Source organism: Enhydra lutris, unplaced genomic scaffold (assembly GCF_002288905.1).
Source record: "Enhydra lutris kenyoni isolate GAN:26980312 unplaced genomic scaffold, ASM228890v2 scaffoldscaffold42, whole genome shotgun sequence".
NCBI lineage: Eukaryota > Metazoa > Chordata > Mammalia > Carnivora > Mustelidae > Enhydra > Enhydra lutris.
In genome coordinates this window covers 2,048,759-2,060,919 of record NW_019154126.1, presented here as the reverse complement: position 1 = coordinate 2,060,919, position 12,161 = coordinate 2,048,759, and the positions used below count along the sequence as shown (strand labels likewise).

Sequence of the window (12,161 nt, the reverse complement as noted above, 5' to 3'; positions counted from 1 at the left end):
CTTTAATTTCTTGTGCTCCTTGCAGAGAATAGTAAGGTTCCACAACTCATCTCTACCAGTGACAGGATAGACTGAACACTTCTAGAAACATTTAAACCTTCCTTGGAGGCTAAGTGACACCGGAAAGCTGGGACTACCTTTTCAGTTGTCGACATTGATGTCAAGAAGGCTAAACTTGTCTGTCCACAGACTCTTGTTTTCTCTGCGAGGATGGGACTCCTGCTGTCTCCACTGCAAACAGGGGGAAGTGCAAGAAAATGAACTTGCTCCTCAAACCCCTGTGATGGGTCTGGTTTTCAGAGAAATCATCCCCCATCTCTGACCCTTCGGGGTAACCAAGTTTTTAAAAAATAGTTTGTAGGGGCGCCTGGGTGGTTCAGTGGGTTAGGCCTCTGCCTTCAGCTCAGGTCATGATCTCAGGGTCTTGGGATCGAGCCCCACATCGGGCTCTCTGCTTGGCGGTGAGCCTGTTTCCCCCTCTCTCTGCCTGCCTCTCTGCCTCCTTGTGATCTCTCTCTCTCTGTGTCAAATAAATAAATAAAATCTTAAAAAAAAATAATAGTTTGTAAGAGTAATTTTACTGAAAACCCAAGAATACCCTGAACTGTAAAATCAGCTTGAAGTTTGGACCCAAACTTAGGCACAGGTGGCTGTTCGCTGGAAACACAGCTAGTGCCTCTGCAGGAATGAATGTTTCATTAAAACTGAATGTTATCCAGTTTCAGTTAATTTTCATTTTCAAACTGGCACTCGATTTGGTGAGAACATTGATGTTTATTTGGAATAAGTCAGGGATGTAAATACACATTTTCACCTGTAAATTTCCTGAGCTCTAAATGCATTCTCATTCTATGAATCACTCTGAGAGCATCTGCCCGTGTGCACCAAGCACTGTGCTCAGCACTGGGAATATTCCAGAAATGGAGATGTTACCATCTCTGCCCTCGTGAGGCTAGCAGTGCGGCAGGGAAGATGGCCCTTCACTGAAAATGTGCTGATAGCTAGGATGGGATGCTATCACAGAGAGTTAAGAAAGCCCAAAGCAGGGGAGCCCGACCTGTGCTGGAGGGCGGGACTGCTGTGGTCCTCCTGCCTTGGATGCCTTGGGAGACCTTGACCTTGCTGACACCAAAAGAAATCCTGTTCAAAATGCAGATTCCCTGCATAGCATAAGCTCAGTTCAAGTGCAAACACAAAAATGAACATGAAGCCCCATCTGGGCTGAAAATAAGATTGCTCGTTCTTAATAATAGAATTCTCCCACAAGCACATCTTCGGACCCCTGGTGTCATATTACTTTCCAGTTCCTTACAGTCAACAAGGTAGACACTCAGTTATCCCAAAGAAAAGAACCATCTGTACATTAATTCATTTTCAAGGCAGAATCCTTATTGATTACCAGAGACCTTACCCAAATCACAAGAGAGATTAAATACGGAAATGGACTTCTCTCCACACCCCAAGACAAGCGGGACACAGTGTGATCTCACTCATTGTGCCGGGATTTCAATGTAAAAGAGTCGTTCGTCAATGTAAAAAGTTACAGTACCTTTTGAATAGTTCTATGATTCTTTTCTACCTTCTCTTTCAGAGTTATAATTTCATCTTCTGTAAACAAAAGGAAAGAGAGGCCAACCATGAAATTACAAGCTTACGGCGCTGTATTCAAGCTCCCTGCTTCAGGGCAGGCTGCACACTGCTGGCAGGCATGGTGGACACAAGTCCTAGCAGGACTGTGACCTTCACAACTGCCCTTGACATTCACAGCCTTCTTCCTGCTGTTCAGAAGGCTGGTCAGATAGGGATTAAGAACTAAGTTCAAGATCCAAGTGTGGCTGAGGGCTGAAAGCTTTTGATCGATACTAGCAATGGACATTTTTGCTGTTAGTCACAGCCAATGCAAAGTGTTTTAGCAGGTGGCACTTTGTGACTCAACTACCAAAGCCTGAAAAAGCGGTATCACACCACATTAGAAGGGAAATGAAACTACACTGGTATGGTATATTTTATAGTCAATGGATACTGTAATCTATCTGATTTCATCAATATTTTGCTGTTAAGTGTTTTTTTTTTTTAATTGCTTCTTCATTGCTTTTCATCCCTGCAGGTAAGGGGAACATCATGTAAGTAACAGAAATACAAAGATAACAGTAGGCGAAAAAAATACTTTAAAACACATGATTTAAATGGAACTTTTACCAACGCTTATGGTATGTAAAAAAGGGGAGTATGAGGCATACGCATGACGATTTGTACTTTAATTTGTCCAAAATTGAAGATCATTCCATAGTAAATAGTGCCATATTTTCCTGAAGGGCCAACTCAGTTCCTCCACAAAGCATACCCCAATCTGTGTGCTTGAGTACTTAAAGGTTACAAATTTTAGATAAGCAAGCATGTGAAACAGGAATCAGCAAAAGTTTCTTTCCTTTATAATATTTCTAAGTGAAATAGAGCACTGCTTAGTACATTTTTCAAAGGTCAGCGCTCAACTTGGGTGGGGGGGAGTGGAAAACACCTTGATTTAGAATGGCACAAGAATATAACCACAAATAAACCGTCTTTCCCAAGCAAGGAATGCCATCTTCAATGAAAACCAAAGATGGCTATCAAGCCGATCTTGTACACGTAAATAACCAAGCAAACGGATGTTCGGTGAAGATGACTGCCACCACGGACTTCATGAAGTGTCCGATGCATAGGTTTTTCTCAAAAACGACTGTAAAAGGTTACCTAGTACTGAATTTTCCTTTAGGTTGAGTCTGATCGCTTCTTCGAGCTCTGCAATGATCTGCAGCATTCTCTCGTTTGCCACTTTGTACTCCAGATTTTCCCTCTCTAGCATCGTCTCTCTGGCAAAAGCGTCCTGAAAGATGGGGAGATCCGCGTCTCTAAGCAGAGAGCCAAGCATTTAAATATGCAACACAAGACAATAGAGATGCAGAAGAGCTATCATATAATTTTCTGAATTCTATTACACACTTATAATATGAATAGTAAAAAGGAAGGAGATTAAATAGAGCTCGCTGGGAGAAAGGCCGCAGTACAGTCTGTACAAAGACCACAGCACATGGGGACATTTTATTGACAGGAATAATGCATATCATACTGTTTGTGTGCCCTCATCATTCAGGTCAATTCATTATGGAGGCTGCGCCCGGGGAGGCAGCTGGGGCCTCTCCACCCACACTTCCCTCTGTGTGTGTCTGAAGCGCTGTCCGCCTGTAACTAGGCAGGCTGGGGGGACCGGGACGGGCAGCGCCAGGGGGTGGCAAAGTGCGCGGCTAAGGAGGGGGGCTTGTTGCCTTTGTGGCATTTCCCAGTGTCGGCGCTGCCAGTGTCATGAGGAGCACATCACATGTCAAAGCGGTGACGTGTTCAGGCTGGGAGCCGCATGGAGCCCATCAGGCGCGCGGATATCCACACAGTTGGTTTTCGGCTTGGTAGAGGAGCCACCCAGAGGCAATTCATATTCTGAACATTAACGTGGCTTTGCATGCCTGTCACACTGGGGACTGTGCAGGCGTTTAATGCTATTGAAGACTTCGGTTTAAATCTCTATGCAAACAGCGATTACCTTGTAAGAAGGTTTCAGGATAACTTACAACAAAGGACTTTAAAGTTATAGTTTTAGTAAAGCAAACTCATTTACATTTTTATTATGTGCGTCTTTTGTTTAAATCTTGCCATGTCCATTATTATGGGAGAGGCTTTTTCTTACGCAATAGAAGCTTATTGGGACAGCTACTCTTCCTTTCTTCTTCTTCTTCTTGTCTGTTTCAAAGCTATTGAAAAACATCTGAATATACTCTCGCTTATGGCTGTCTGGATTTTACTGCCACACTTTTTTTTTTTTTTAATTAAGATGTAATGGACTGGGGAAGCTGGTGCAGAACTTTTTACTTCCTGATGGTAAAATATTAAACGATCACGCGACCTCAAAATATTAAGGAGCACGCTAAAAAGTCATTATATTATTATGTTAAAAGAAATAGAAGGTTCTATATGCCTTGCTTCAGAATTCATATAGTTAACAGAAGTGCTTTCGAACGTTGAAGTAATCTTCAGACCAATTATAATGTATTCTTTTCGCCGCAATGCCATGATTGCCAATACACAAAAATAAGATCTCTCAAAAACAGAATCTTCACTCCCAATATACTGGGTTCCTTTCAGAATTGTATTTTTATTTAAATTTAGAGAGATCCAAAAGTAAATTATTAAAATGTTTTACTCTGTGATCATAATGGCTCAGAAGGAAAACGAGTGGCTACAATTTCTGCAGTACATTTAATAAAGCCAGTACCTTCAACAGAAAGCTGCCTACTAATGAAGTTAGTCACATCAGAGTTAATTTTTAAAACGACGCTAAGTTTTGCACTAAACCAATACAAATCTTCGTGATTTTGACCCACCACTTCATTTACATTATTTGAGCCCAACTCATTCTTAATTGATGAGAACTGACAAATCTAATAGTTAATAAACAGCACTGTTGGAATAAAGGAAGAACCCCAGTCATTAATTTCTAGTCCCACACAGTTCAATTTGAAACCATCACAGAATGTACTTATAGACTAAAAAGGGATTTTTAAACAAACGAACAAACAAACAAATAAACAAGCAATATTTGTCTCCAAAGTCTTAAGCATACATTTCCTAACTAACATAATAAGAATATCCTATGACAGGAGCCCTCATTATCATAAACTAAACAAGACCTATTTGAATTAATCACACGAAGCATAAAATGTGTAAGTGGTGGCAGCTATTTCCTCGGTGCGTTTTCCAAAACTCTCGTATAAAAGCAGGAAACAAGGAAAACACAATCAACTGGACGGTTTTCCTCTTCATATCCATCTACACAGACCCCGTCCTTGTGAGGTTAATCTTTAGCTCTGTCCCCACCATCTGTCAGCTGCAGGAACTGCAGGTAATTAACTATTCAGACTCCCCCAGCAATGAGGACACTCATTAGCAAAATGAACAAAGGGATAGTTCTGGGCTGCCACGGTCATCTGTTACACTCTGAGTGGCAGGTTTTGTGGTGGTGTTCCTTCTACCATCTGCCCACACCACTAGTTTTTGGCTTATTTAAACCATGAGACTTCTCTAAAATAAACTGCGTTAATAAACCGAGGTTAAAAAGGAGGGAGATCATTAAAAGGTGGTTAACTACATGTAGCTATTTAAAGCGGCATTGTAGCTGCAGAGAGATCGTGTGGGATCCACGATCGTTCTGGAATTTTAAATTTCTAAAGGAACCTGACAAAGTTTTCCTATCACGTTGTGAAAACGAGGACTTCTGGCGGTGGCTTAGGCGCCATTCACCAGACGGGGCACGATCCCTGTTCCCTGGTTTCGGAATCCTAAACAGGTCGCGAAAGAATCATTTTCGAACGCTTGGTGTACGGTAGAGCCTTGTTACTCAAAGTGTGGTCCACAGCCCCGGCCTCACCCAGGAGCGTATGGGAAACGCAGCATCTCAGGCCCCGGCCCAGACCTAGTGTCAGAACCCGTGTCTTCACTGCAGCCACGGGGAATCCACAGGCACAATAAAGGGTGAGGAGCCCTGTGCAGAGCCCGCATGTGCCTCTCAGCAGTCTCCCTTCTGCCTTATTGGTATCGCAATTCCGCAGGCTCCCCGGTGCTTGGACATCTCAATTTGCTGCTGGGGCTTGCAGTAGGCTTCTGATGCGTGCCCACGCTGCCTGACAGTCGTGGAGAGGAGCAGGTGCTCTCCCAGTGAGTGACAGCCAGGCAAGTGGCGCACTGGGGCGGTGCAGCCCTGCAGAGCCGCCACTCTTGACGGACAGCTCTGTTTCAGAGCTGTCAGCCGCAAACAGTTACTTTCCCTTCTGGGGGGTGGGGCGGGGAAGAGGGTGATGATTGCCCAGGTCATTTATGGGAGAGTAAGGGGGGAAAAATGAAGTCTTTTCAAAACGGACAACTCCGATCGCTATTAAAATGCATGGGCACGTGTGCGGACATAGACATGCACACGGGCGCATGCGCTCTGACAGGCCAGCCTCCGGGAGCGAGCCTCCAGGGGACTGATCACCGGACAGCACCGCAACCAGAGAGCCACAGGGACAGATGGGTACGTCACGACGGTTTCCTACAGAGCTGAACTGGAAATGACGCTCAGTCCTTGAGTGACGGTGCTCGGGAGGGATATTCGACATCAAGCCTGGAGAGATGAGGCTTCTATAACTTGAAGAGCTCCCTTTCCTGATTTCCATTTTGTTATAAATCTGATTTAAGCTCGCTGTCTATTAAAGTTTTCCTTTGCGATCACATTCTCATCAGATTTTTCTCGAAAACCATTCTAGAGAGAGATATTGTGACTACCTATTAACTGTAAAGCTATTCATGTAATTGGACTGTCGGTAAGAATGAACTAGAGTGTTTCCCTACTGCTTATTCAGCTTGCTGATTTCGAGTGGTTTCAAGTTCTCTCCACCGCAACTTTGAAGTTCTCCAATTCGTTCTCCGAATTGGGATTTCCAAATCTAATAGATGCTTGGTGGCTCAAGCTTTTTTTTTTTTTTAACCACCAGAGGGAGCAGTTGTATAAGATGAAAATTCAAATTAAAAAAAAGATCTCTTCCAGAACCTCCATGGCGTGGAGTTTTAGGAAATCTTAGATGATTAAAAAAAAAAAAAAAAAAGTATCCTCTATAAGTTTACTTTGTATAACTCATGATCTGTTTTGCGGCCTTCATGTCCATGTTCCTGAAATGCACGCCAGTCCCAGACCGCTCTACCTTGCCCTTAATCAAGGTGGGAGACTGGCACCATACATTTTATTGGGGTCCCCGGGAGCTGGGTGAAATGTATACTCCTATTTAATCAGGAGTATCTCAACTCCCTCAGATCTTAAGGTGTTTACAGAAATTGTGATGTGGTCTCCCTGGGGACAAATTATAGTGGAATGACCAGGGTGTTCAGGACGCCCTCCTGAGCCAGGGAACACCCTACTGATACAAGAGCAGCATGGAGCCCCCCACTTCCCTTGTCCTTGCGAAGCCACTACCCATCTTCATCCTCAGAGAGAGGATGTCAAAGGGAACAATGGCCAGGTTGAGGATACTTAGAGATATAAGCATTACAAGACGGACCTCATGGATTAGTGTCAGGAGCTCAGTTACCGAATCGGGGTTGGTCTGAACAGGTCCTGAGGTCTGAGGTCTGTTCAGAGCATTTCACAGAACGTAAACTAGTCAGTCACAGGGACTTGTGTTATTTCCTCGTAATGATAACTGGGATTTACATACTCAGCTTTCCTCAAAGAACTCAAAGCAATTCACGTTCAATACAACAGGCATCCTTCTCACAACTATTTCTTTTAGCTAGGCGGGTACCTGCGCATGTCACAAATGGGAAATAAATGGACCAACATCACCCTGCCCTTCTGGGCTGGATATCTTTGATCAAGACAGGATTAAAAGCCAAAAACTATTATAGTTGTTTTAGTCCTTTCTATTAAATTATTGTCTCCAAAACATAAGGCTGGATTTAGACCCAGGAAAAGGTTAAAGTAAGCGTGAAAACTGGAAATGCCTCTTCCATAGCAATCAGAACATGTAAAAAGGGTATTTAATTTTATTAGATCTATGCTATCAACAGTTAATATTATATTACTTAGGAGATACTCAGGTTTTTTTAAGAACATAAATAATTCTAATAGATTATACAAACTAAACACTTCTTCACCAATTAGTAAACAAAATCCTTCAGGATGAGACAAGTGAATTCCTTATCTCTTCTAAACTTGGAGTTGTAAATAAGATTACTAGTGTGAGATTTAGGTAAACTGTCGATTGTTCTTAAAGGGACTGGCAACGTGTAAGTGTTTCCTCCTAGTGTTGACATTTGGATATATAATTCTTCAGACCTTTTCTGTGCATATCTATGCATGTGTCAATATTTACATGGATATGTATATACCTATAATAATAATAATATACATACATTATAATAGTATAATATTAGAGTCTATTTTATATATACCTACCAACTAGTTAATTTGGAAAATTACGACCTTGACATCTTATTGTAGAGCATAGAGCTCCACATTCTTTTGTGGGCTTCAGGTTTCAGCCGGGACCTGGTTCCCATGCGATCTTCACCATGTACTAGCTGTGTGCCTGGGAAGAGTAACTTAATCACCCTGTCTCTGCTTCCTCCTCCGTAAACTGAGCCAGGAGATGAGAAGAGGTACCACTGATGAGGCACGTGGTGCCTGCCAGTTGGCATTCAAAAGACCGTTATTCCTCTGGCCTCTCTTCTAGCCTCTCCGACTCAATCAGCTTCTTGATCTTAGAATCTAATAATAAAGACTCTTCTGTGGCTCTGAACTGTGGCTGGGCCACAGCCAGTGGCTCAAAGCTGACTTGAGATGAAAACGAATTCACTTTCAGTGTCCACACTTTCCAGAGCCCTTAAAATTCTCCTCCTTGACAGGAGTTAAGCCTCTCCTTGCTCTCTCCTTCCATTTCTGTTCCCACCCGTCCTTTTGTCCAAGTAGTAAACCACCTTCTGGCTTCCTCTGAAGCAGGCGAACTAGGGGAAAACCCTTCAAGAATGTTCCTTAAAGGTCCTCCTGTTCTATGGCATTTCCTGGAAGCCTCTGACATGGAGAGATCGCTAAACAGCAAAACGGGGCTGGAGTCTTCAAAATTAAAACAAAAGTCTACATGCTCTTCTAGAGTAGGACAATTTCTGCAGTGGGAAATAGGTTATTTTATTTCTATTATAAATAAAAATTGAGAACAATCGTATGGCTCCTATTAATGATGATGGGTTTTCTGGACTATGTCTTGAGGAGAAAAGGGTTGGACTGGCTGATGTTGTGGAGAGATACCCAAGATATACCACTTGTATTTCCTTTACCCTTGACCCAAACTTTTGGAAAGTTATAACTTTATGTATATATATTAAAGTAAATTATTCATTGCTTTGAAACTTACAAATTTTTGAAGTCTAGACTCTTCGTATTGATCTAGTTCTTCTCTTAATTCCTTAATAACTTCTTCTCTGTCCTTCAGTTTTTTTAACAAAACACTCATTTTGATGCTAGTTGATTCATGCACAAAAGCCTCTTCTTCCACCTCAAAGAATTGCTAGGGGGGAAAGCAGGATTAAAAATCAGACACTAAGCAAGCACCATCAGAAACTAGTTCATGTTTTATTTAAGCAACAGTCTTGTAAGTTATTTGATTTTTGTAACTTGCACACAATTTTCAGGAAATAACTATATTTATATTGAATGATATGCTAAAGTGCCACAGAATATAGCACATTATGCTCCTATAAAACACAAAGCACAATGGGGTACTCTAACTGCATGGGCCACGCAAGTAATCACAGTAAACCTTAATTGTAAATTCACAGCATGGTTGTGAATGTCCTACTTGGATCTCGCCCTAGAAAGGAAGATAACAAAAATTTGAATATGTAAAAACAGAAGTAAGTTTCAATGGTGCAACTAATTCCCCCAGTGGTTTGGTATGGAGATGTGGAGATAAGTACCGTATCATTCCTTTTTTCCACAGAAAAGCTTTGCAGACCATTAATCTAGACGGACTAGGCTTCATTTGAAAACTTAGGAAACTGAGACCAAAGCAGAGGAAGATGCATTAAAATAGAATTTTTTTTTCCATGCAAAGTTTTGGATAATGAACCACTAGGTGTAAGAAAGTAAACTTCAGGGTCTATATGCATAACCATTCTAAAATAATGTAATTCTAACATATCATTCAGTTCTCTCCGCATGAACAAAAATATGGTTATTTTTTTTCTTAAAAGAAATCGAATAAACTTTTTTGATAACACTGATCAAATAGAAATTAAATGAAAAAAATACACTCTCAAATTGGTTTTAAATGAATTTGTATATTAGTTGATACTGTATATCACATAGGGTATTGCCTCTATTTTAATTCATTTCACATTTAATTCATTTGGCTCTGTCCGTTAAGCTATGACTCTTGATTTCTACTGAGTCATAATCTCAGGGTGGTGAGATCGAGTCCCACATCAGGCTCTGTACAGGGCACAGAGCCTGCCTGGCATTCCTTCTCCCTCTTCCTCTGCCCCTCCCCTACTCACCCTCTCTCTCTCTCTCTCTTAAAAAAAGATTTAATTCATTTGACCTTATACCATTAGCATCCCCCATGTCATTAACATTTTACATAAGAGTAATTACTGATGGTTATACCACATTCTGCTCTATAGAAATGCCATTTTATATATATATATATGTATATATATATATACTTTTTTTTTATGTTTTTTACCATACCGTGTCTTTATACCTACACCTCTGTCCACACTTCTGATCTTTTTTCTTGGCATAGATCCTTAGAAGTAGAATTCCTGGCCGGAGCATGCAAATGTTTTAATGGTCTTGATTCACTTTACGAATTTATTTTCGAAAAGATTGTGTGGTTTATATTCTACCTTGAGGATGAGGATGTTTGTTTTACTACATTCCCTGAATCACTGTATATTTTCTGAGTCTTACTATGACAATATATGAACACAGTATTTTCTTTTTGTTTTAATCAGCATGTTCACAGCCTTTTTAAATTTATTTTTTATTTTTAAAAATTTTTGTTTACTTACTTGAGACAGAGAAAGCAAGAGACAATGCATGAGCGGGGGTGGGTGGGTGCGGTGCAGAGGGAGAAGGAGAAGCACTCTCCCTGCTAAACCAGGGAGCCAGAAGAGGGGCTCCATCCTGGGACCCTGGGATCATGACCTGAGCCGAAGACAGATGCTTAACCAATGTACTCAGCCAGGCACCCCTGAATCAGCATGTTTTGATCACCATTCAAAGTGATTTTTTTTCATATGATATTATTTATGATATATGTTTTGAAAACACTCAATTCTAATTATATGCCCTTTTACTGAGAACTCAAAATAGTTTTAGAACTTCCATTGATCTCTTTAGTAGTTTTACAGATTAGCTTTCCTATTTCCATTTGCTAGTGTAGAAGTGCTTCCCCATTTGCACTCAGTGCTCTGCAGAACCGGGTCACGACACCAGACAGGGAAGAAACGCTTCCAAAATGAATGCTGTTACTCACTTACTTCTGGCATATAAAACTCGTTTTCAACCCTAATGTGTAAAATCATATTGTCCATTTCGAACTCTTTTGAGAATTACAGCATGATTCTGGTTTTATGTGTTCACTGCTAACATATTTGAGCACATGCACATACAAGGAACGTAGTAAAACCTAATCACATCTGCTAATACACCTAATATTCTATTTCAAAGTTAGAGTTACAGACTAAAATTGTTCCCTGATGTATGATGAACACTGGTCAGCTGAGGAGAGTATGAGACCAAAGGAGAACTGAGAGTCAAGCTAGGAGCAGAACACTGATGGGCCTATGTTGCAGTACTGTAAAAATCAGCATATGATTCTGCAGTACAGTGGGAAAGAGTAAAAGCAAAACAATCCACATGACAGTTCCAGCTTTTTAAATGGAGTGACGTCAAAGAACAGGGTTGACCGTGTAGAGCAGGATCGCTTGCGTCGGCAAACCAGCTCTCACTTAGTGCCCTGGGCCTCAGTCTTACTATCTGTAAAATGGGATTAATAGCAGTACCTAAAGTGTGCTCTGAGAATTAAGTAAGACAATTCACCTAAACCATTTTGTGTCTACAACACAATCGGTTCCCTGTGTTAGCCTCTAGCATTTGACTTCTGTTCTGTCTTGTCGTTCAAACCCAGATGCCACTAGCCCTGGGAAGCCTTGGCACCCCATCTGCCCACCTGCCCTCCACTGCTGTGTTCTTTCTGTATCTTGTCAACATCCCTCATGGGTCACTTCATCTATTATTTGCTTATTTGTTCACTAATTTTTTATGTTCTGAAAATGATGGATTTTACCTTTTTTTAATTTTTAAGATTTTATTTATTTATTTGACAGAGAGAGAGAGAGAGAGAGCGAGCTCACAAGTAGGCAGAGAGACAGGCAGAGAGAGAGCAGGAAGCAGGCTCCCTGCTGAGCAGAGAGCCCCATGCAGGGCTCGATCCCAGGACTCTGGGATCACTACCTGAGCCGAAGAAGGCAGAGGCTTAACCCACTGAGCCACCCAGGCGCTCCGGATTTTACTTTTAAAGACTTATTTATTCACTTAT

General features: G+C 41.4%; 1 protein-coding gene across 1 annotated transcript in view; it reads right to left on the bottom strand.

Moving 5' to 3' along the window:
• LOC111155510 (chromosome unknown C10orf67 homolog) overlaps window positions 1–12,161 on the bottom strand; it is a gene marked incomplete at its 5' end in the record, with an annotated part of 80,575 nt that overhangs the window by 27,862 nt on the left and 40,552 nt on the right. The window contains 3 exons of the mRNA XM_022515683.1: window positions 1,550–1,608; window positions 2,734–2,866; window positions 8,973–9,125. Coding sequence (XP_022371391.1) covers window positions 1,550–1,608; window positions 2,734–2,866; window positions 8,973–9,125 — 345 coding nt within the window. The remainder of the gene's footprint in view (window positions 1–1,549; window positions 1,609–2,733; window positions 2,867–8,972; window positions 9,126–12,161) is intronic.